The 27,010-nt window shown below is 34.5% G+C and overlaps 2 protein-coding genes across 5 annotated transcripts in view; both read left to right on the forward strand.

The window, feature by feature from the left end:
* Window positions 1-19,889, forward strand: part of LOC135123548 (protein tweety) — a 179,274-nt gene extending 159,385 nt beyond the window's left edge. For all 4 annotated transcript variants that reach the window (XM_064048317.1, XM_064048321.1, XM_064048318.1 and 1 more), the window contains 2 exons: window positions 7,861-8,052; window positions 18,222-19,889. In XM_064048317.1, the coding sequence (XP_063904387.1) occupies window positions 7,861-8,047 (187 nt within the window). In that variant the 3' untranslated portion in view covers window positions 8,048-8,052; window positions 18,222-19,889. The remainder of the gene's footprint in view (window positions 1-7,860; window positions 8,053-18,221) is intronic.
* Window positions 19,890-21,967: 2,078 nt separating this feature from the next.
* LOC135123813 (uncharacterized protein K02A2.6-like) lies at window positions 21,968-26,104 on the forward strand. Its single transcript, XM_064048690.1, has one exon. The coding sequence runs from the start codon at window positions 21,968-21,970 to the stop codon at window positions 26,102-26,104; it is 4,137 nt and encodes a 1,378-aa protein (XP_063904760.1).
* Window positions 26,105-27,010: the final 906 nt, after the last annotated feature.

The raw sequence follows: 27,010 nt of genomic DNA on the forward strand, positions 1-27,010 counted from the left end.
GGAAAACGGGAAGTTTGTGGATTTTATCACCCAGTTGGAGATATTTTTCTGAAAGGTTTGGAATCATAATTCAACTGGAAAACGAAAATGATAACAATAAGTTTGTGTTGTTTTGTTCGGTTAAGGGTGACACCTGTCGGCGAGTTACGGCAGGAAACAAGTGTAATGAACTTGATATACAAAAGCACGTTCAAAGAGTTTAATGTAACAGATTTTTTCACATGACAAATTTCAATTGTTTTTGTCTAACAAATTAGTTTTATCTGCATATGGATTCTTTGATTTTTTTGTCAACGAAAACTGGTTAAACAGCATTAAAACGCCTTAAAAATTCAAATTAAATTTATTAAAAAACAAAAAACAACACCAAGTTGGTGAACTCTTTAAATATTTTAGTAAAATTGACTGCGGGAAAATAATCGAATCTTAGTTTGAATACGACGCATATTTCCACCAAAACTTTTTAACTTCTTAATGTTTTGAAGTTATAATTTTTACTTTCTGAAAGTAAGTTTTCATATTTTCTCGCCGTTTCATGGCCTCTAGAGTACGAAAAAAAATACGTGTGGGTTATGAATCTCCTTTGAATTTTACCGTAACCTGATCTTCTCAAAAAAAAATTCACGTGATAACAACACGGCGGTTCGATCCCTCACGGGCAGTTTTTATTAATAAAAAATGTTTTCAATTTTTCTGATTTTTCGATTTTCAATTTGTATATTTTTTAACTTGAATTTTCGATCGGCTATTTTTAAAATTTTTGATTTTTCGATGAAACAGCTTGTAATATACCCACACCCAAATTGTAGGCGAGCATTAGAAACACCGGAAAATAATTCAAAATTTTGTTTGCAATTTTTCAGAATTTTTGTTTAAATAAATTCGCTCTCTTGCTGAAAAATTGCGAAATTTGAAAAAACGGGAAATTGAAAATTTTGTTACATTAAAGATTGAGAAAATGTAGCATTAAAATCGACAACACGAAAAATTAAAAATCGGAAAATTGGAAAATTAACTATTCAAAAATCGAAAATTGAAAAGTCTAAAACTTGAAAAAATTGATAATCAAGAAATAGAAAAATTGTAAAATGGAAAATCGAACAATTGAAAACTCGAATCGTAAAATCTAAAAATTGCAAATCGGAAAATTGAAAATTTTTAATGAACACTTGATAATAGGAAAACGGAAGAATTTAAAAATCAGAAAAATCGTAAAACTCAAAAATTGAATAATCGATAAATTCCAAAATCACTAAACCGAAAACCTGCTAAATTATAAAATTGAAAAATTAAATGTCGGAAAACTTAAAATTGAAAATCGAAAAATTTTAAATTAAAAAATTGGATAAAACCGAAAACTTGACAAAATGATAAGTTCAAAAATTGAATCGTTAAAAAATTATTGAAAAAAGTTAATCCAAAACATCGAATACTTGAAAAATTTGATAATCAAGAAATGGAAAATACGAACTTATAAAATTGAAAAATAGATTAATTGTAAAATATAAAAAAATGGAAAAAATTGCAGAATTGAAAAATCGAAAAACTGAAAAATGTGATCGTAAAATCTAAAATTGCAAATCGGAAAATTGAAAATCTTGAAAGCTTGAAGAATCGAAAAATTGACAAATCGATAACTTCAAACACGGCTAAATTCTAAAATTGTAAAATCGAATAGGTAAATCTAAAATCGAAAAATGACATCGAGAAATTGACAATCACACCAAAAATAGAAAAATTGAAAAATCCATAAACGGAAAAATCAAAAATTTGAAAAAGTTGATAAAAAATTGAAGTTGTAAAATCGAAAAACTGGAAAATTGAAAATTCATATAACTAAGAAATGGAAAAATCACATCTGAAAAATCGGGAAATTGGAAAAAACGGAAAATGAAAAGTTGTTAAATTAAAGATTGAGAAAATGTAGCATTAAAATCGAGAACTCGAAAAAGTAAAAATCGGAAAATTGGAAAATTAACTATTCAAAAATCGAAAAATTGGAAACTTGAAACACCTAAGAATTGAAAAATCGGATAATTGTAAAACCGAAAATTTGGGAACTGTAAAATTAAAAAAGCAGATAGCGGTAAAATCGAACAATTGAAAAACAAAAAAATTAAAATTCTAGAACTTGAAAAATTGATAAAGTTAGAAATCACTTAAAAGTTGGGAAATCGAAATCGAAAACTTGCTAACTTATAAAATTGAAAAATAGATTAATCGAAAAACTGAAAAATGTGATCGTAAAATCTAAAATTGCAAATCGATAAATTCAAAAATGGCTAAATTCAAAAATTGTAAAATCGAATAGGTAAATTTAAAATCGAAAAATTGTAAAATTGAAAAAATCTATTAATCATAAAATCGAAAAGCCGACATATTGCAATTTCAAAAATTGAAAAATGGAAAATCGAACAATTGAAAACTCGAATCGTAAAATCTAAAAATTGCAAATAAGAAAATTAAATTTTAAACAACACTTGAAAATAGGAAAACGGAAGTATTTAAAACTCAGAAACATCGTAAAACTCAAAAATTGAAAAATCGATAAATTCCAAAATCACCAAATCGAAAACTTGCTAAATTATAAAATTGAAAAATTAAATGTCGAAATTTAAAATCGAAAAATTGTAAAATGAAAAAATCGGATGAAAAAATTCACAAAATGATAAGTTCAAAAATTGAATCGTTAAAAAATTATTGAAAAAAGTTAATCCAAACATCGAAAACTTGAAAAATTTGATAATCAGGAAATCGAAAATTTGCTAACTTATAAAATTGAAAAATAGATTAATTATAAAATAGAAAAAAAGGAAAAAAATTGCACAATTGAAAAATCGAAAAATCCATAAACCGAAAAATCAAAAATTTGAAAATTGTAATATTGGAAAATTGAAAATTCAGATGATTAAGAAATGGACAAATCACATCTGAAAAATCGAGAAATTGGAAAAAACGGAAACTGAAAAATTGTTAAATTGAAGATCGAGGAAATCTTGCATTAAAAATCGAGAAGTCGAAAAATTGGAAAATTAACTATTGAGAAATTTAAAAATTGTAAAATAGAAAATTTGGGAAATGTAAAACCAAAAAACCAGGTGGCGGTAAAGTCGAATAATAATTGAAAAACAACAAATTTAAAATCCTAACACCGACTTGAAAAATCGATAAATTCGAAAATAGCTAAATCTAAAAATTTCAAAATTATAACATTGGAAACTTAAAAGTTGGGAAATTGAAAAATCGAATAAATCTAAACATCCAAAAATACTAAAATTGTAAAATTCAAAAATTCATTAATTGAATAACTAATAAAAAATATTTAAAATGAAAAATCCGGAAACTGAAACATCTAGAACTTGAAAATTTTGATGATCAAGAAATCGAAAAATTGTAAAATTGAAGAAAAATCGATTCATTGTAAAATCGAAAAACTGAAATATTGCAAATCAAAAAATTGTAAAATGGGAAAATGCACAATTGAAAAATGAGCTAAAAATATCAAAAATTGAGAAATCGAAATATTTCAGACAAATCGAATCGTAAAATCTAAAAATTGAATATTGTCAACTAAACCTTGAAAAATCAAAAAAGGGAATAATTTAAAATCGGACAATTGAAGAATCGCAAAACTGAAAAATCGAAAAATTGAAAAATCGAAAAATTGAAAAAGTGATAAATTCCAAAATCATTAAATCGACAAATTGCTGAATTATAAAATTGAAAATTTAAATGTCAGGAAAATTGAAAAATCGTGGAACTGAAGAAAAATTCGAAGTAAATCTAAAATCGAGAAATTCAAAAATGGGTAAATTCTAAAATTGAAAAATTCAGTAGGGAAATCTAAAATCGAGAAATTGAAAATCATACCAAAAATTGAAAAATCCATAAACCGAAAAATCAAAAATTTGAAAAAGTTGTTAAAAATGCAAATTGAAAAATTGGAAAATCAGTTAAATGGAAAAACATCACAAATCGAGAAATTAAAAAACTAAAAATAGAAACATCAAAATATTGAAAAGTTAATAATTATATTTTTTAAGTCTCGAAAAAAAAATTGGAAAAATTAAAAAATTATGTAATTAAAAAATCAGAGAAAGCCGAAAATTGACAAATCGATAAATTTAAATATCGAATAATTGAAAAATCGAATAAATATTGAATCTAAAAATTATAAAATCGAAAAATCGGGTCATTGTAACATCGAAAAATGGCAAAATCGTCAAACTTGAGAATAAAAAATCGACGAATCGAGAAATCTAACTAAAAACAGAAAAATTGAAAAATGAAAAATCCATAAACCGAAAACTTGAAAACTTGATTTTGATAATTAAGGAATCCAAAAATTGAAAAATTGCAGAATTAAAAAATCGAAAAATTGAAAACTCGATTAATTGTAAAATCGAAAAACTGGAGAAATTAAAAAATTAAAAATTGAAACATCAAAAAACTGAGGAGTTAACAATTATATAATTGAGAAATCGAGGGATTTCAAGATTGCAAAATTGAAAAATCGGATCGTAAAATCTAAAAATCGCTAATCGAAAAATTGAATATTTTTTCTGAACAGTTGAAAAATCGAAAAATGGAATAATTTAAAAATCATAAAAATCGAAAAATTGAAGAATCATAAAACTGAAAAATCGAAAAATTGCTAAATTATTAAATTAAAAAATTAAATGTCGGAAAATTAAAAAGAATCGAATAAATTAAAAATCGGATAAAATCGAAAACTTGACAAATTGAAAAACTGTAAAATCAGATCGTAAATAAAAAAAATTGCAAATCAGAAAATTGAGAGCTTGAAAAATCTAAAAACGGAATATGTAATGGAAAAATAAAAAAATCCGAAAATTGAAAAGTCGTAAAACTGAATAATCGAAGAATTGACAAATCGAAAAATTGCAAAAACGAAAAATTAACCTCGAGAAATTGAAAATCATACCTAAAACAGAAAAATTGAAAAATTCATAAACCAAACAATCGAAAATCCGTAAAAGTTGATAAAAAATTGAAAAATTGTAAAATCGAAAAACTGAAAAGTTGAAAAATGGAAAATTGAAAAATTTGATAATTGAGAAGTGAAAAAATCACATTTGAAAAATCGAGAAATTGGAAAATTAAAAACTGAAGCACCAAAATATTGAAAAGTTAATAATTGTATAGTTGAAATACCGAAAGATATCAAAATTGTAAAATTAAAAAATGGAAAAATTAATAAACAAGTAATAATTGTAAAATCTGACAATTGCAATTTGATGGTCTGAAAATTTTAAAACGGAAAAATCGAATAAATACAAAATCTAAAAATTGTAAAATCGAAAAATCGGATAATTGTAACATCGAAAAATAAAAAAAATTGTCAAACTTAAGAATCGAAAAATTGACAAATACAAAAAGTTGTACTAAAAATAGAAAAATAGAAAAATCTATAAATCGAGAAATTGAAAAGTTGATTTTGATAATTAAGAAATCGAAAAACTAAAATTGCAGAATTGAAAAATAGGTTAATTCAAAAATGGAAAAATTTCACGGTTGAAAACTCGAGAAATTGAAAATTTAAAAATTGAAACAGCAAAAAATTTAAACAATTTGTACAATTGTGAAATCGAAGAATTTCGAAAGTTGAAAAATCGAAGATGGAAAAAATCCGATAAATATAAAATCTGAAAATTGCAAATTGAAAAATGGAAAATTTTAAAACTGAAAACTTGAAAAATCGAAAAACGTAATCATCGAAAAATTGAGAAATCCGTAAATCCAAAAATCGAATAATTGAAAATTCGTAAAAAAAAATAAAAATTGAAAAATGAAAAGTCTAGAAACTGAAAAGTTACATAAAATAAATAAACACGATAAAAACAGTAATAACTTTCCAACTTGCGCCAGTTTGACTTTGACGCAAATGTGCTGTTGTGCGTTTGCTGGCACCGATGCGGAATTTAATACATGCTATCACAGCCTACTGCAAAATATATTAAATATATATATTATTTAATTCAAACATCGGATAACAAATTAAATAATATACATCAAAAATAAGCAGAACATCAGCTCTAACATTTTTTTTGTCTTTACTTTGTTTAAAAAAGTTTATTAACGTGAAGCTGATTTTCATTACTCCATTCGTAAAGGTGAGGCGTTCCCGATTTACTTGATTTATTAAAGGCAAAACTTCCGGAATTTTATTGAACGAATGCACACCTCGGCCATATACTTGGAAAACATAGGAACTTTCGTAGTAAATCCTTTTAGATCCAAGTCGTGAAAAGATCAGCCCTGAAAGCGCACGATGAATCACCCATCGCTGCCCTTTCATGTTATTGGAAACATTGCCAGTTGAATTAAAAAATGTTCTTTGATACAAACATTCCTTAATTAAATATACATCTCTTGATACGGCGGTGTGCCTTTTAAATCAGCAGTTCTCTGAAGTAGATTAAAGTTTGCAGAATTGGAACACAAGAAAATTTTGAGCATTTTCGTTTCAGCCAAGCGAGTGGAAATTGACTGTAACGTAGTAATGTAACTTCATCGTTTTATAAGGTGTCAAAATAATGAACAACTGGAATCAAATTAAAATAATTGTATGAATATTGAGCGCTAAAATGGTATACCAAACAAACATTAAAATGCTTTTAGCGTCGTAATTGTACTATAGAGAAATTGATGTCTTTACAATTGTGGAGTCGGTAACCTTCTGATTGCTGTTAGAACGTGAAAATTTGTGTGTATTTTTGTCTAGTTTTTCGTAATTTTGAACAAATCATGGTTATAAAAATACATTTGATTTTTTGCAGTTTTTGAAGTGATAGCAGAGAGGAAGTAGTAACCGCTATAGTACGTTTACCTCAGTTTTTGCTTAATACTTAACTTGTCATTAAACTTGGATTTACCTCATGCAGACATTTAAAATAATAAAGCAGTAGTTGTTTTGAACCCAAAGTCCAAGACACCCGAAACGCAACGTCGCTATCTTGAAAGTCGTGGTATTAATTATCAAAACGATAAGGATGAATAATGACCTTCAAAACAAAGACAAACATTTCTTGTGGTTGATCAAATTTTTGTGCTTGTTTTTGTAAACATTTTTATAGTTTTTTAAACAAGAAATGGACATTGAAATATTCCCGTTTTACCCAAAATAAATAAAAATAAGGATTACAAAACAAGTAAAGTGAATCTTTTCAGAAAGTGGTGATTAAGTAAGAAATGAGACTTGTTTTTAATGGTGATGTAAGGTTTCCTTTCTTTCAATGTAAATAGTCAAGTATTTGTTTTCAAATTAAACAAGCCTTAATGGTTGAAATAAAATTAACACTTAAGGCGTGTTTGCAGTGAAACGGTGGAAAACAAATTAGGAGTTATGCTAATCACGTTAGTCACCAGAGAGATAGAAAAATTTTAGAAGTACTAAATTAGTAGGTATGTCTAGGTTAGTTAGGTAGTTTGTTGCGCTAGTACCTTCAGTTTTTAGTTTTATTTTAATATTCGGAAAATCACCATTGTTAGTTTCTTGACCTTAGCCTCAAAAAATGCGGAAGCACAACCAATCCAGCCGCCAATTTGGCATTCGTTCCACTCATAGTCCATTCTTATCAACTTTTGCCAAATGTACAAAAAGATCTTATGCCAGAATGAATATGCGGTAGCCAAAAAGCTGCCGTTGTAAATACACCATAAATTCACTTGTAAGACAAAGCATCAGCGACAACCTGCCAACATAATTTTTTCGATCAGTGCATGGTCATTCGATAGCGGCTTGTCGACAAGCATCTAATAGACTAGAGCAAATTAGAGAAGACGCCACCTCGATGTAATCGAGTCAGATGTGTGCAATGCAACATGTTCTCTTTACAGAGATGGGTGTGACATGCGACCATCGGAACATCACCGAGGGGCGGCCCATATGTCTCATCTCCGGGGCCACACTCTCGGCCGCCTCCCATCCCACCACCACGAACCAGCTCTCTCAGGACCTAATAATGGAAAGTACGCGACTTTGAGCAAACAGTGCAAGACGCTGGAAAGCTCCGATTTTTACTGAGATAGGTAAGGGCCGGAGGGATGATAAGTTGTGGGGTTGTGGTTGGCTTTGTGTGTGGATTGTTCGCTTTGCTTTGAGGCGACAGGGAGATGTCTTGTTCAGTTCTTACCTGACGCAGAAACGTGGATTAGGGATTGTGATGTGGAAAACACGAATTTCTTTTCCGTGCGGAAAGAGCGTGTGCGGAATTGCCTGACCAGAGGGAAGAGGGTTATTAAATAGTCGGGGTAATTTGTATGAACAGATAACATCGTCACTTTGACGTGATCACAATCGGTCGTTAATTGGGGCCAGCTAGGAACTAAGGCCGTCAATCATTAAGGGTAAATAAGGGAAACTGAATTACTGGATGGTGGGACAGGATTTTGATAATAAAACAGCTCTTTAAAATATTCAAAATAGGGTTGTACAATCCGAATTCGGTATTTTTGGACAACAAACAATTATTCTTTGTCCAAATTGTAGTTTTTATTTGTTTATACCGGCTGATTTTTTGATTTGTGATCTAGTTTCGCAAGAATTTCCTGACACAGTTTTAGGTTAGGTTATGTCAACAAGAAATACAACAGGCTGTTCTTACCAATTAACAGACGCAATGATGTGACGGAAATAAATACAAAAATACATTCAATAAAAGTAAAAAATTATATGTCCACATACCTTTGATTTTAACTTATTACTGAGGAGACACATAAAACATTTTTTTTTTACAATCACACTTCCACAGAAATTTATCATACGTGTTATGTCTATTAAAATATCTATGAAAGCCTCTTGTGAACACTTTTTTTATTAATAAATCTGGGGGGGCTCTCCTTAAATTTTTACTACAATTTTATCGCGGGAAGATAGGGAACCATTTTTTATTAAATATTAAACTGAATTCATTATTGTTATTTAAAATCAAACTACTTCACTCGTGCAGAATGAAAATGAAGTCCCGTTATTGAAACTAGCGGTCACTGTTTCAAATGTGACCCGATTCCAGCCAAATACAGCGACTAGAGGCACGGTTTCCATGGCAACGGTGTAAGCAAAATATGTAAATAAGTCATGATTTGGTCTCCGTTTTTGTGTGTTTGTAGACGTTGTAATTTTAACATACCCTTGTGCCCCCTGACACCAGCCGCCGGTCTGCGTGAACTCTATGAGTATCCATTCTGAACTTTTTCAGGCTCAAACTGGTAATAAATTCCTACAGAATGTTTTGATATCTCGCAATTGCAACTTACTTCTCTAAGAAAATGATCTCAAATAGACGAAGAGAAGCAAGGTGGTTTTGAAATTGTATTTCTAGTTAGTAGCACAAAATTATACCTAACAATGACAAGAAGAAGAAAGATAAAATGGTTAAAATAATTAATAATAATCATAATAGTTATGTTTAGATAATTAAGACGATAATATAGGGTTTCTATAAATGATTATAGGGTCCCAGTAGGTCATGTAAACCTGCCGCCTCTCAGATTTAACTGTACGGAGATCCGTACTAAGTGCCCAAGGCCGCATGATAAAGATCACACATGTGTATAACTGGTTGCCTAAACGCTTCATAACTAATTCACTTCGATAAAAAGAAACATATTTATTGCGGTTAAACATCACAGTAAATGTTGAAAATGTTCATCATTCTGTTCAAGGCACATGTTCACACTCTTTTTAATTTCAAAAATGCTCTGTAACATTTTTTCGTCAATACTTTTGGACCCTTTGTTCAATTGTACAATTCTACTCAAATCGTCTCAAATCATCAACAATTTCCTCAGATTAAATCTTCCACGAGCTTTCTTTTTGTGGGTCTTTAACGATGTTTTTTGAATTATTAAATCACGGTATTCTTGCTTACAAGCAGTTACAGAATACACATACTCTTTGTTCACGGAGTCCCATTGCGATAACAAGACATAATGATGAAAGTGAGTGTTTAACAGAATAAACCATTTTCACAGTCTTCGCTTCCTAGCACAAAAACAAAATTTTCGTACGCAACCACCAAGAGTTCTGAAAATGACTGTTTTGTTGTTTTGAACTTGGATCAACGAGAATGACTCTAATTCGCACTTGAAAAACATTAAAACAATAAAAACGACGACTTTAAATGACATGTTATAAATGACATTAGACATTAATGTGACAAGTGAGAACTGTCATAATGATGCATAATCACGGGCATAATTTCAGCGAAGCGATATTTTTGAAATCCATGACCAACTACACTCTTTTAGAATCATTTATAAAAGCCCTGTATAAAGTTCTATACTCGAAATTTATAAAATCGTGCATTCAAATGGGCACAAATTTTAAGAATTCAAAAACTGAAACTAGAAAATTCCTAAAAGGAAAAATGCGAAATTTAAAAAACTAAGAATCCAGAATTACAAAAATTCAATAATCCAAGAATGGAAGAGTCAACTCAAGAAGTTGTAAGCTGCTGAAGATGTCTCTAAAAATCCAAAATTGCAATAATCCAGAATGACGAAAAAATAACGAAGATTGAAGCATCAGGAATGAAGAATGAAGATTAAAGGATATTGAATAATAAAACATGATGAGGAATGAAGAAGGAAAAAGGAAGGAGGAACAAGAAACGAGGAATGGAGAAGCAGGAACGAAGAACGAGAAACGGACGATGGAGAACGAAGAACAGAGAATGCGGAAGGATATTTGAATATTGACGAATGAAAAATGGAGAATAGAGACTGAATATTGAAGATTTAAGACTGAAGAATGAGGAGTGAAGTTTGAAGATTGAAGCATCAAACATGAGGAATGAACGGTGAAGAATGAAGACTCGATATTCAAACTGAAGAATGAAGAAAGAAAGAAAGAAAGAATGGAGGAATCAAAGAATTGAAGAGTTATTGTTGATTAATTGATGATTGAAGATTAACAGAAAATTCATTTATTCGGGCCAAATTTATTTCATTAACGATATCAAAATTACGAAGACTTTTATTTAAGGTATTATACGAGTATTGTTACATTGATCGATAATTAAAAATCGGCGTGGGTAAAATTCAATAATTTATTTCTGAGTAGTACTAATCTACACGACGAACTACACAACGATCATGTACAAAATAATTCCTACTTGACTGGAATGGATATGACTAGACCCAAATTCTCTTAACATTGACTGGACTTGACTACCTTGCTTCCGACAGTGGTCCCTATTTAAATAAGCTTGTGTTTCTCTGGATGGTTTACGAACGCCGCTTCGAGGTTTTTCTGGAACCCACCATTGAGACTTCCGACATGAGTCACCCATCATCGCCTTCGAGAAAACCCATAGGCGTCGTACCGGGGCGACGTATTGGTTTATTTCGTAACACCTTATAACTTCCCACTCGAGATTTAAATAGTTTATTTATGGCATTTAAACTAGTTTTAAACTTTGATCTATTTTAGGAGACAAGTTCTTGGAAGTTTTCATCTGTTAAATTAATATCGTCATGGACCAAAAAAAGGGGAGGGCTTTATTTAAGTATAAAATTATACCTATTTTTTACTCATTCAAAAATCACTAACAAGGTCACTAACACCCCGACTCTATAAATATAATAAATGAATGGGATAGGAAATTTGCAGACCATCTTGGCCTGGTAGAGTTTTCCAAAAGTTTGGTTACCAGTCCCTGACTAGGTAACTAAATACATCTAAAAATAGTTCCGCAACAAAAAAACAAACAATAAATTTTAATTTTCATAATTTAAGGCATGTTTAGGCACTTAAAGGACGGAATAGGCACTTGACATATATTTTAGAAAGAAAAAGTTCATTTTATAGTAGTCTACAAACTCTGAGATTAATTATATGATAGGATTCTATTGTGACAACGTTAAATACCTCGACAAAGACGGCCGAAATGAGGATAATATAAAGTCACGAGATCTATTATTACTTTTAGAAAGTACGGCAAATTACCTATGGCTAGTGTCCCTAGATATACTTTGGAAAAGAGTTGTGACACGGACATTTTCTGTCTCTCTCTTTGTTACATGACGGTAAGTTATGAAATAGCTATAGTGATTGCTGTCTTTATCTAATTTAGTGATTTAGTTTCAAAAACTTCAAAAGCAATTTATAGGTTAAGTTACATTTTCAAACAGTGGCCTAGTGCTCCAAATGGTTTCTTTGAAATTTTGTTCACAGTACTGACACTGATAGTACCTTGTATTTAAGAAGAAGTGTTATGCTGTTAAGTACTTCTTACCAGTTGCAACCGGCATCTCTGGTAAAACAGAAAAATTACGGAATACCTAATCATACTGATTTACACTTTATGAGATTATGTCACAATTTGCAGTCAAGTTTGAACATCATTCTCTACCTAAGTACTGTCGTTGTTCCGAACGTAAGGTTTAGAGAGTCTATCACATTATCAGTGTCTAATCGTTTTGTTTCTGGTCAAAACAACATACTCGTATTGTAATTTAACGAACTGAGAAGGTAATGTCCGCCGTGGTAAGAAATTTGAAGCATGTTTAGTAGGTTCTCTATCTACTACTCTATAATAAACAGTGCTTTTACAACGTCCTCACATTTCCATTATGAATATTTGCTCTGATATATGGAATAATCTCAGTAGAAATATATACAGTTGCCGCCAAAAAATTTCAGACGTCAATGTCAATCAGTCGTCAGATAGTGTAAAGCAACCTTTAGATGTTTAGGTATTTTGAAAGTTTGACATTCCAGCTGTCCGAAATAATGACAATAAAGCATAGACTACATTAAAATTTTTGACATGACAGAAAAGTGATGTTTGAAATTTTTTGTCGGAAACTGTAGATTCATGTGCCTCTATATTAAATAAAACTTATAAGTTGAAATTTGTTACTTTCTTCTTAATTAAAATAATGAAAAAAAAATAAAAAGCAAGCAGGGTCATCGAATTTCTGTAACTCGAAATAATTAAGAAATGTTCCACAAACAATTAATTAAATGGCCGAAGAATACATAAGGTTGGATTGAACATTATTATATAAATGTGGAGCGTCAGCAGCAAAATAAACATTCATACTTTCGTTATTTGGGTTAACTATTGAATTTTGGAACTGCGTTTTTGTACTTTTGATTCTAATTTATTTTGCAATTCTAGATAATGCGTCTCCGTGTGTGGAATTCCCAGTAAAATGATAACATGATTTGCTTCCATCGTAAGCTTACACCTCCTAACGTAAAAAATAAAACATGGGTAGCGACTTCATTTAAATTTGTTAATGTAATTTCCCAAAAGTAATGAGGAACGTTGACAGTATTCTTTACCTGAATTGATTGCTGCTTGGCCTAAAAATAAACAATAATCTCTTTCCTAGTCATTAAAATTTTGAATTTTGATTGTTAAATAGGTAAAAATTTCATGTAAAACTCCTGGTAAAAACGGTATGTGCGGAATTTTACGGCATAGGGTTCTACTTGAAGGTAACGGAAAATTTATATTCAGAAGATATAGTTATGTCCTGACGTTCCACAGACAAATTTTGTTTTAATGGCTTCTTCTATTGTTTTATTGTTCCAGCGTTTTGGTAGTTTACGTTTAACACTTCAATTTTGAATTTGGTTTTCGTTGAAAATTCCTCTTATAGTCCTGTTTTATGCATCGTCCTTATTTTTGTAATTTACCACTTGCCCCTCTAAACTAGAAATTTTTGCTTTCAAAACATTAATTTCTTTTTCAGCACTCCGCATTATTTTTTCTTGTAACTTTTTTTCGTTTTGCAGTTTTTTGATGAAGTTCATCAATAACATTTTTTTTGCCAAGAACCGGTCATTTTGACGTAAATTCAGCCACATTATAAATTGTTGGAATTGCGTTCTCACATATTTTGCATTCACTTGCAATATAAAATTTGCTTTTTTGAACTGAACCTGTTGACCAAGGATTAGATGGAAAATACAGTTTTGGACAACAACCCTAAGCCCTGTAAGCCCTTTTGCCAATTTTTCAAGATGGATATTGCATCTGTTCTCTCCATTTGTTAAGTAATATAGTGTTTTCGGGGCATTTAAACAATGAGAAACCATTTGCTTCTGTATTTTTACAGTTTCGTACACAACAGACGACGACTATTCTCTTCTACGTCTATGTATTAAATAACAATTACAAAGTGTCAAAACATGACTCAAAAAAAACATCCGTAGCCAGCATAGTAAAATAAAATTTACCATTAATTTTGACGTTTCGTGTCACAACTCTTTTCCAAAGTATATCTAGGGTCTCTACCTATGGCCGGAGTTCAGTAGAGAGGAACCTAACTTATGTGCTAGACAAAGATAGCGCAAGACTAATAATTATCTTTATCAAATGTAGGACCTGTCAAAGAAAGTTTGTTGTGTTTACGATTTGAGGTTACGACAGATAGTACCAGAATTATCGAGTCAACGGACCGAAGAGAACACTATTCCAGACGCAAAACTAACTCCAGCTCTAGACAACGAGAAAGCGTCACCGGCAACCGGCAAACAGTGAAGGACGTGTTACCAGCAAGACAATTGACAGCCAAATGACAGTAAGAGGATCGCCATACTGCAAGCAAAAAATACCTGCTGTGAAAAACCCCGACCATAAGAAGGACAGACATATATTTATATTTCATAAAAGGTACTATTTGCCACATATTTTAAGATCGAGACACATTAGGATAATAACTGTTGGAACATTAGCTACATTTGAAAGCCCGAGTCTCGGTGGACAAAACTCTAATGGAAGTTTCGAGAACATGGCGCGGAGGGCTACGGTGCAACTAGAAGATGCCATATTTGTTAAGCCAGCAGAATAGTACTGACGTCAAGGCGACTACCACGCTTCGTCAACGGATACCTAATATTGTTAATATACGCTTTGATTACGTTTGTGTTCCCTTGATTGCATTGGCGGGTTAGGGGCCCAGGACACACGTAACCGCGAAAAAACGAACGTGGAAAGAACGAGTGAGTCGAAACGAAAATACGTAGGAGCTTCATATGCAAACAGTGCTGACGAAGAACGATTTGTGGATCTACGTAAGCGGAACATGCAAGAAACCCAACCCGGATGTGAAAAACTCGACTACGAAGAACAACGTAAAGAGGAGATCGGACATAATTCTATCCATCAACTCAACCGGGCTAAAACAAGTAAAGCACTGCGAGGCATCTGAATGCAACTCGAGGAGATTTGCCAATCCAAGGGGTCGCCAAGGAAAGTTACATTTCTGGAGGGATGATTACATGGGCTAGGATCTGGCCAATTATCCCTAAAAGGTCTAGAGCGACCAAGGGCCGAACAGGGAAACAGCACAAGGAAGGTGCAAGCTCAGAGTTCCATTGCTTCAGGGCATAAAGCCAACGCAACAGAAACAGAAAGGTCGACTGGAAAGACGCGCCAACGTTCGGCAACCGACTGTTTTACTTGGAGAGAGAGAGCCCGGAGATCCAGAGGGAATATTTCTGAAGCTTGTCAACGTGGAATGGGGAACGTGACGCTTGACTCGAGGGGAAGTATTGGAGAGTTACGCGAGTGCGGGGTTGTCGTCAACGCCGTAAGGAATAAGCGCATGAGTAGGGTACAGTGGTGTACCTGCATCTAGAGGAAGTTGTCGGGCACTTTGTTCCTAAAACGTTTCACTTGGTGGAGTGCCGGTCGTGATGGTTAGTGAACACCACGACGTAGTCGCGGTCCAAGTCCAGGTGCATTGCCCCGTTAACGTTCCAAACGACGAGGAGGAGTTGAGCCAAGGCGGTATCGACTGGGGTCATCGTCACCGAAGAAGACTATCTGCGCTTGTTATCTTCGAGCACGACCGAGGGTGATCGTAACAGGACGAGAGTCCGGTCGAAAAAGCAACTTCCAACGAAGCTAAGTGTCAATAACATGATTCGTTTAATGGACAGTCGCGCGATCTTAGACTCGAAGGGAAGTTTTGGAACCCGAGTGGGAATCTCGGTCTGCAAAACTAAATTAAAGTTTCTAAAACGTTGCGTCTCCATGCCACAGTGCCAATTTGGTCAAGTAGACACAACGGTACTGAGGTTATGCGCCATGTTACTCCGACATTCCTTTTCTAATATTTTGTGACTTATGCCTTTGTTTTAAAATAAAATAAATTTTAAGCGATATTTGAAAACTAGTGGAATTTCTAATCAACTCCACGGCTAAAAACATGTTTGTTAAATTGGAAAATTTCGAAAAGAAAATAAACACGTAATTTACTTGGACGAAACTTGGTTCAACAGTCATGACGTAATGCAAAATAATGAAAGTAATGGTAACGTGTCGGCAGATTTTTATATTTTGACGGCCGACAAAAAAACGATTTAACTAAATCGAACTGATTCTTTACACTAACGCAGCTACGTACAACCAAGCCGCGATGCCCACGCAAACGCCACGCTATCTCCATGCTGTGTGCGCTGGCGCCTGAGGCAGTTACTTCAAGTATTATTCCGCAAAACTATACTCCATCCACCCCGTGACACACGACACTGGCTACCCCCAGCAAAGTTTTATTTACCAGTAGGACACCCTCCGCATATCTCGTGTTGGTGGAATACGGTATGGGAATAAACATATGACTGGCAGGAAAAATTTGGCAATCTAGGCTTGGACCGAACTAGCCAACCGAATTCAATAAAGCAAAATTAATGAAGCAAGAATACATCGTGGGTCGAATTCCCCAACACATAAATGCATGTAACACATGTTCAGTATGGTCAAAAACACAAAATATCGTCCGGTACGCACGTCGCTTTGAGAGGTACGTCCGAGAATAAATACTCCAAAATTGGAGTCATAGAAAACATAAAACATAACACAAAATCATCAATTTGCTCTTGCAAATCCACGACGAAAGAATACAATCCTGTATATTTCTTTAGTTAAATATCATTACGCTTTTGTAGCAAAAACTGTAGTAAAATTCAGCTAGAATGAATCTGCCGTATCTGATATCGTACAAACTTTTCTTATTAGTGTTTATTTATGGCATCGAGTAAGTGCAGCCATTAAAAATACCTTCAAAAACTTGCGGTTTTATCATTTAACACTATACTACGCCTTGTTGGCACTTGCTCACTTCATTTCGAATAATGTTAATTTATTTTTACGACTCGAGCGTGAGGTTGTAAAATTTTATATGTATTTAACAATGTCTTGTAGTAGATAGTAAAATGGTGAAGTAAAGTTAGTTGGCTTTGACTCTTCTTTCCATAACCATTGTATTTCTAATAGCTGCCAGTATCGCCCGAAAGTGGAATTTGAGCTTCCGCACATCAATTTTTAGCAAAGTGTTTACCAGTTCTATAAATTGCCGCTTTCTATATTCAACTAGATAGTAAAGCGAATGGCGAACGCCTACTACTTAAACCTTTCTAACAAAATTGACTACTATGCAGTTCTCTTTCGTCTTCTTACTGAGATTATTTCATCTTCCAGTTATTTAATTCTGAAGTACTACAAGGTTTTAACGTAGAACCTTTGTTGTACTGATCTTTATAAATGACGGTCTAAAAATATTTGTGAAATTGTAGCAGATTAGACTAACGTCATATATACATATCATATTCCGTTTTCAAGTTATTAAGGATTTCTCAATTATTGCGGTTTTCGTCCCATGGCTCATCATCTATTTACCATTCGTTGACAAAACAATTAAAACTCAGCAAAGGAATGAATGTCGTAAGAATAATTCGCGTGAAATGTATTCCAAATTGTCTTCTGGTTAAAATTCCCTTAATTTAACAACCACTTACTTAGTTACCCTAAAATTTCGAACAATAACTGCAAATTTTCCATTAATAAAGTTCGTCTAAAAGAAGATCACGTGTCGATTTAATACCAACTTAAGTGTGCTTAAGAATTTTATAAGAAGTGCGATGAACTCACTCGAACTTCTTGGGAGTTGAGACTTTTAAATAATGTGCGTTCTGCGAGAGTTTCAATGAAAATCTTTCACAAATTATTCGATGGCATGTCTACTATCGAGGTTATCTGCGAATTGAACCGGAAGATCATATTACGTGTGGAAATTCAATTTTAAAAAGGATTATCCAATCGAGACACAAAGTTTAACGCTTTACGATCAAAAACTTTTTGCGTTGCAGTTGGCCACAATATGTATGCACTATGTGCGGAAATAACTGTCACTTTCTGTAGCGAAACATAAGTTTGAATTGACTTAATTTTTTGTTCCAGGGCTGCCTGCAAGGACTTCCCAAACTTCATAGGTTTTAAGTTCGATCAGCAGCGTCAACCGGCGCAACAGCAAGAAACCCAACAGCGCACAGCCAACATCCAAAAGTTCAGCTCGTTAGGGCGACGACCGTTACCGCAGACGCCTGACGAGAAGGCGCGGAAACAGCCGCCGGTACCCAAGGTACCATCCACGATCTCTCAGAGCGTGGAGACTCCCTTGAACCCGGCGAACTTCCGGTCGTTGCAGAGGGGCGCGTGGCAAGACAACACCACCACCTTCCAAGGTGGCATGCAGTTCAGATCTCTGCAAAGAGGTGCCAGCACGCAGCCGAACCACTCGCAATTTCGCTCGGCCAAGATACAAGATCAGGCCCATAACGAGGCTGTGTACGCTAACAGTGAGAGTGAACGCCAGTTGTACGCTGTTACAGAGTTGTAATTTTCGTTTCGACTTTTTGGGAAATGCAGGCAGTGGAAAAATGCAATAGAAGAGGTGTATTTTTTCTTTTTCGTTTAAATTGTTTTTGACGTTTTTTGATGTTTCGTCACACGAAGAAATTCGGCCGCCTTGAGGGCGGGTTGTAGCAAACTCAGACGACCAAGACATCAACAGCGCTCGGGTATAACGTCATTAGATAACGATTAGTGTATGTTATATGACAGAATATTGGGTGTATTCTCCGTAGAAGATCTGTGAAATTCTATGTCTGAGTTGTAGACGATCTCGTTGTTACCAGTACCATTGCACAACGTATTCCAGTTTGAATTACTGTGTAAAAAGTCACATTGTATATAATTTTTACGGTTGTTGTTGACCATTTTCTCACCGCTGATTTGATTGTGCCAAACTCGTTCCATTTGAATTTCTTTCGTGGCACAATAGCAACAACATGGGAACAAAAGATAACCAAAAATCTGGATTAACAAAAATCTCAATTTTTTCAATGGTGACAAATTTGCTCATGAGTTCCGTGTCAGGATAGTCGGTTTAGTGATACTGCCATTTCGGTGGTGCTAAGTACAATGTCACAATAATAAGTCAGTTTAATGTTAGAAGAATTACGTAATTAACAAAAATATTTTACATATTTATGTCAAACTTGTAATGGTAAAATAGTTGTCTGTAAATTTAGAATTTTCTAGGATAATTTTTACCGACAACAGCTTCGATTATTGTACACAATTTTTATAATCAAATAGCTGTTTATACTTGGGCTTTGACGGACTGTTGCTTAAGCAACCGATTTCGTCCAGAAAACTAGTTACTTTAACTATGTTCAAAACAATTTTTGTACATTATTATATTCATCGTATAATAAAGGATAACTGCCAAAGATTTCATGATTTGATGCTTGTAATAAGACTGTAAGTTTCGAATGAGTGTTTCATTAAATATTTCATGTAACTTTATAATAAATGTCAATGTATCTTTATCGAGGGATTCTCCTTAGTTTCTTTAATCTTTTGATATACATCGACACAGGCCTTCGCTTTAATTTCAACAATTAATGTTAATTTTACCGCCACTTTTAGCTTCATTCTTTATGTACATTACGCCATTTTTGTAAAGAAATGTACCGCATTATTTATTTTTACTATATAGAATTATTTTTGTGTTATGAATTGTATCTATAGTGAAGTTATGTAAGTAAATATCCATTTTCAGAAGTGTTATTTATTCTCACCTTACCTTTCTACAAAAACGATCCTTAAATTAACCCTAGTACGGCGCAAAATCATTTCTTAGGTTCCACTACCTCGCAAATCCACGTCCTAAAATTAAGTTAAAACACATTCCTCCACCAAACATGAGTAGAAATTACCACCCACGAATCAAACGATGCAAACCTGACAACAAAAAATGCCTGTAAAACTATCTTCGAGCTCGTTCTCACGAACTGAAATCCCTATAAAAAAAAACGGTGTTAGATCAGTTGTTGATCCTCCTAGAGCACAGTCCAAGAACCGCCCGATCGAGCTTTTCCCGATCTTCAACTCGCTGCTCGTTCAGATGGATTTTATCGTGTAAATTATTACTGTCCTAGTTAATTATACGTGTGCATCATATTCTGCCCTCGTACTGCCATGCTTTATCAACCGATTATACACCTACTTACCCGGTAAACATAGAACTGCTTCTGCTCAATCGGACTCTCCTTTTTCGGTTGTCCAGGCGCTCAGTTCAACGACCGGGCATTCCTCTGCCCTTAAGGTATGCGTCCCTAACACCGGAAACCCCATCCAATACGAATTGTTACAGTAATCCCATTTTCGCGAAGTTTCCTCAAATCCCTTTTACCTCCTAAAGCGGCCCTTCACAAGTCCGGGGCTAAGGGGCATTTTTTGCGAAGGCCACTGTTAAAAACTCGAACATCAAACGCGGACCTCGGGAGTACAAATTTCAAATTAATGCAGTCACCTGTATAAAATGACGCATATGCTTGAAGAACTAGTTCACCAGAAATCAAACAGACTTATCAACATTGAAAACTATCGCTGAAACAACGTATAGCGGAATTATATTAAAATGTGACTCCTTAGGAATTTTCAACGAATTGTTCTCCCATGCTCTTGACAGGTCTCTACCAACACTGAAATCAGTGAAATCATTAAGTTAACAAATCTTCCTGCAGTTGAAAATGCAATATACGTATCGTACAAAGAGTTTCCATTTTTATACATAGCCCGTTTCGACCTCTTTAACAAAGGAGCTCAAGCTCGAATCTTATCTACTTGCAAATTCTGTTTTGTTACTAATATGTAAGAAAACCCGTTCCGCACCTTTGTAAGAGTGTTTGTGCAGACAAGCAAAAAATACTCGTAGGAGGCGTTGTAGCCCCAGCGGAGTTTGGGCTCCTGGTTGTGGTTGTTCTCCCACTACGACGATGATTCTATTCTATCGGCAAACACTGCCGCACAGCACCCCTCTATCAGGGAAATGTCGTACGAGCAGGCCGTTACGGTCGGAAACTCGTGGTTGGGTCCCGGCTATTGGGACAAGCCGACAGCGTCACGTCATCCCGACCACCCCTGACTTCTATTCAAGGCTTGCATCCTTTGAGCAGATGACACGATCACCAGCTCAACAAGGAACCGCGCACTCCGCTTCCGCCACGTGTTCTTGTGTTATTTATTCCATTTAAATGTTCAATTTCTATAACTCCGATAAAAACTACGACCGAACTTTTAAACAGCAAAGAATTCTTTTCTGAGATTAAGATTGGACATCAGACAAGTTATATGAAGGAAACATTTATGAACTAAATATTTACAAAAAAAAAAAACTAACAAAGATTTATAAAACAAAAAACAAATCTGGTGTGAAGTAAAACTTGTGTAGATAAAAAGTTACGTGAGGTTAGGAACTGCAGAGCATGACTATTTACATTCAGTTTAAATTATACAACAAAGAAAATTACTGAAGTTAATGAGGTGAAAAATTGCAAAGCTAACAGAATTACGTGAGGTTTATGTAATGTACTAGCTTAAGAAAGAGATAGAGAATGACAGTTGACAGAATATATAAGTTAGAAAAACGAGCTCGTGTAATTTGAGAAACTAACAATATTACCTACCCCAAACAAGACATCACATTTTGGCGACGAGTATTAAAAGAACTCAGAAGAAGACCAACGAAGCGAAAAACAACGAACACTCAGAACATCAAAACAGACAACAGGAGAAAAACATAACCTCAACACAACACGTGGTTCGCAACAAACGAATCGAGGAAAAGATAACAGAACATGAACAACCACTCAACACCAGTACCTCCATTTCATATAGCAGAAGACCCCAATAACGTTGGCTCAAGGTGGGAAAAGTGGCTCAACCGTTTTGACAACTATCTCATAGCTGCAGGCATCGATAATGAAGACCGAAAGAAAGCCATGTTTCTCCACTACGCAGGCGAAGAAGTTCATGATTTATATTTGTCACTTCCTGAACTACCAGCAAACACAGCACAACCCAATGAATCACCTTATCTAACAGCTAAACGAAAGCTCAAACAATATTTCACCCCTAGAGTCAACAAAGAATTTGAAATGTTTAATTTTAGGCAAACCAGACAGAGCGAGAATGAAACAATTGATCAGTTTTACGCAAAGTTACTGAAACTATCCAAGACTTGCACATTTGAAAACCCAAATGAAGAAATCAAACTTCAAATCATCATGAACACGAAGTACACAGAACTACGTCGATATGGACTCACTGAACAACCCAATCTCGATGATCTATTGAGCAGAGCACGTACAATTGAGTGCACAGCTAATCAACTGAAGGTCATTGAAGACAAGATTGTCATGAACACAAGCACAGAAGAATGTAGCTACCTAAACAAACAAACGCAACACAGAACCGCACCAGCCAACAGTGGTACGAGCAAGAACAATTGCAAAAATTGTGGAGGCAAATGGCATCCAAATGGGAGGAGAGCTTGTCCTGCTCTAAATGTAATTTGTCGAAGTTGTGGCAAGAAAGGACACTACGCCCGAGTCTGCATGTCCACTACATCAACACAACAGCAACAAGCACAATCACGAGCAAACCCCCAGCACAACAACCATGGCACAAATACTAGCATAAACAAGAAACATAATGGAGAGAGGAAGAACAGAGCACAAATTCGCTTTAATGAGCTTAATATGGAGCCAGAGTCAACTAATTCTGAGACATCTTTCAAAACAACAATTCGTCCAAATGACAGAACAGCCATGAAATGCCCTCAGGTACATGTTAAGTTGAATGGGAAAGTAATCAATTTCATTGTAGATACTGGTTCATCTGTTAATCTGATAAGCTCAAGCACATTTAAAGAATTTCATCAGCAGTCGCTACAACCAGATTCCTCATCGATTCTCCCGTACAACTGTCAACAACAGTTAGAAGTAGTTGGAAAATTCAAAGGTTTGTTCCATTATAACAACCACCAAACGCGAGCAGATGTATTTGTGATAAAAGGCAACAGTGAATCATTATTGAGCTATGATACAGCAAACAAATTGCAGCTGATACAACTATCTATGATGATATATCAACCTATGGACATGAACTATATCAAAAACAAGCATCCTAATTTGTGTAATGGCATAGGTTGTCTCAAGAACCAAACTGTCAAGCTACATATTGATGAGTCAATTCCTCCAGTAGCAAATAAACACAGGAAAATTCCAATAAATCTTCGTGAAGCAGTTGAACAAGAGATAACAAGACTGATGAAACAAAACATCATTGAAAAAGCAACAGGACCAACTCCCTGGGTTTCACCAATAGTTGTAGTTCCCAAACATCACGATCCTAACTCTATCAGAATTTGTGTAGACATGAGAGAGGCTAACAAAGCCATACTTAGAGAAAGGCATCCAACACCAACTATTGAAGAAATATTTGCCCAGTTAAATGGCGCAACAGTCTTCTCAAAGATTGATTTGAAAGATGGCTACCACCAACTAACATTAGAAGAATCTTCACGGTATATAACAGTTTTCTCAACACATATTGGTTTGTATCAATATAAACGACTGAGTTTTGGGATAAATTCCGCTGCAGAGATTTTTCAAAACACAATAAGACAACTGTTAAACCAAATAGATGGTGTGTTAAACATCAGCGATGATATACTAATCTTTGGAACAACTCAACAAGACCATGATAAGACTCTCAAGCAAGTAATAGAACGTTTGGATAACCATAATTTGACAATGAACACAAAGAAATGCATTTTTAACACAAACAAAATCGATTTCTTTGGATATGTATTCTCTAGCAAAGGCATTTACCCTGATCCAGACAAAGTCAAGTCTGTCTCTAACCTAGAACCGCCCAGAAACGTACATGAACTAAGAAGCTTCCTAGGAACGTTAAATTATGTTGGAAAGTTCCTGCCTCACTTAGCAACAAATACTGCAATATTACGTGAGCTGATTACAAAAGATGCTCAATGGGACTGGACTGAAAAGCATCACAGCGCTTTTAATGATCTTAAGAAACAACTAGAATCAGCACGAAACCTCGCCTATTTTGACCAACAGAAAAAGACGCACCTCTATGTAGACGCTGGTCCCATAGGACTTGGAGCGATCCTTTCGCAAGAACTTAACAACAAAACAGAAGTTATTTCGTACGCTAGCAGAACATTAACTTTGACCGAACAGAAATATAGTCAAATAGAGAAAGAAACATTAGCAGCAACATGGGCCATACATCACTTCAGAATATACGTGTTAGGAGGTCACTTTGTGTTACACACAGACCACAAACCCTTGGTCTCAATCCTACAGAACCCTCGATCAGCTCCAAACGCACGCATTGAACGACTTTGTTTAAAACTTCAGCCTTATAAATTTACAGTTCAATACCAAAGAGGCATAACAAATCCGTCTGATTATTTATCTCGTCATCCAACATACAGCCCACCAGAAGCATATGATAAAAGTGAAGAATACGTAGCTTTTGTAACCAATCATTCACTACCAAACACAATTTCACTTGAAGAAATCGAAAATGCAATGAAAGATGATTTTCAGTTGCAGCTACTGAAAAAGGCCTTGTTAGAAGATGATTCCTTGTTTTGGAAGAAACGAGAACTGCAAACATTCAAGCAAATCAAACAAGAGCTCACTGTATATGGTAATATTATTCTCAAAGGCAGTCAAATCGTAATTCCCAGCAAACTGCAGAAAAACATTATCAGATTGGCACATAAAGGTCATCAAGGTCTCGTTAAAACCAAACAACTGGTAAGAACTAAGGTATGGTTTCCCAACATCAACAAAATGGTAGAAGAAGTAGTGAAGTCATGCACAGCATGTCAAGCAGTAACACCCTACAACCAGCGAAATCCGATTCAAACATACCCGACATCCACTCACCCGCTTGAATGTCTAGATGTAGATTACGCCGGACCATTTCCAGATGGAAAATATTATTTCATAATGGTGGATGATTTCTCAAAGTTTCCATTCGTCAAAAAAGTACCATCGACCAATTTCAAACAGCTGAAGCCCGTACTTGACGAGACATTTGCACTATTTGGCCTACCAAAAGAACTTAAATCCGATAATGGACCACCCTTTAATGGATACGAGTTGAAAGAATATCTTTCAAACCTTAACATCAAGCATCATTTGATATCACCACGTTGGCCAGAAGCAAATGGCAGAACTGAGAGATTCGTGAAAACGTTCAAGAAAGCCCTCTTGTGCGCAACAATCAACAGCAATAATCCAGACGCAGAAATTCAAGAATTTTTAATCAATTACCGAAGCACCCCTCATTCAACAACAAACTGCCCACCATATCAAATTATGTTCAACAGAGAAATCAACAACTTCTTACCCACTCTCAAAAACAAGACGTTTCATGAATACAATCCCCAAACGGACATCGACAACAGAAGAAAACAAAACGAACGCGCCAATCGTAAAAGAAGGACATTTGAACATCGCTTACAACTTGGACAAAAAGTTCTTTGCAAACAACAAAAGAAGAATTCGCTGACTCCACTCTTTGATCCAGATCCATACACGATCACTAGAATCACCGGTTCTCAAATTGAAGCTCGACGAAGAGAAAAGGTGATTGTCAGAAATTCATCATTCTTCAAGCCACACCACTCAGCACAGAGTCCAAGGCCAGAGTATCACCCCTCAACAAGTTTGGCACCCAGTCGATCTTCCCAATCTGAACAAACGCGAGCACCGTTCCCCACAACACCTCCAAGGTCGACAGCTCCAGCCACGACACCCCTTAGACAAGACAACACGGAGGACAAAGTAAACAGTCCCCCAAATCAACGAGTCGAGACGCCCACTGGACGACGTCCCCAGCGAGACAGAAAACCACCGTCGAAGCTCCGGGACTATCTTGTAGAACTCTAATGGCATGTGCGTCATATGAGTTATTGAGTTTAACTTTTATTTTGTATTTGGTATGTGTTCTTTAATTTTCAGTAAGGGAGGAAATGTAATGTACTAGCTTAAGAAAGAGATAGAGAATGACAGTTGACAGAATATATAAGTTAGAAAAACGAGCTCGTGTAATTTGAGAAACTAACAATATTACCTACCCCAAACAAGACATCACAGTTTATATTTGCCACACTTTATCAACGATTCAAACAAAGAATATACATGATGTTAAATTATGCCACACACTATCAACAATTCAAACAAAGAATTTACATGATGCTAAATTATTCCATTATTCTAGTGATTGGTTACTTAAAACAATTAGCTTTGAGAGTTTATATCGTGAACTGTTCAGCTTATCACAAACAAACACCCTCAGTCCACGATATTATGAATTCTACCGCACTTTCCACGGTCTTTTCCCAGACAACGCTAGATTAATTTAACTGCCGTAAACGAACTATTACCAATCTTGTGTGAGGAATTAAGAAGTGTTATAATCTAACACTTACGTATAAGCATCCTTATTTATAATTTGTTAAACAAAAGATGAGTCCTGACTAAGTGAATTTCATGAAATCTCCTAGCAATCTAATGACTGTTAAATTGTGTTAGAATCGGTAACGATTAAAATCCTAACATGAACTGTGAATTTACAAACAATAGGTCAAATTTACACCATGTGGCAGCGTCGGTAATTCGCATACCCTCTCCCTAGATACTACCCAAAAATTTCCTAGGAGACCTACCAACCACCAGAAAAGAACTAAACGTGCACATGGTTGCCTATGTTTAACGATTTTCTTAATTTGATTTTTTTTCAGCTCGAAATTTTAATTCAAATTTGGTCACCACCCTATATTCAATGCTCCAGTT

The sequence above is a fragment of the Zophobas morio genome, unplaced genomic scaffold (genome assembly GCF_036711695.1).
Source record: "Zophobas morio isolate AGI-343-1 ecotype UQ-CSIRO unplaced genomic scaffold, CSIRO_AGI_Zmor_V1 ptg000006l, whole genome shotgun sequence".
In the NCBI taxonomy this organism is placed as follows: Eukaryota; Metazoa; Arthropoda; class Insecta; order Coleoptera; family Tenebrionidae; genus Zophobas; species Zophobas morio.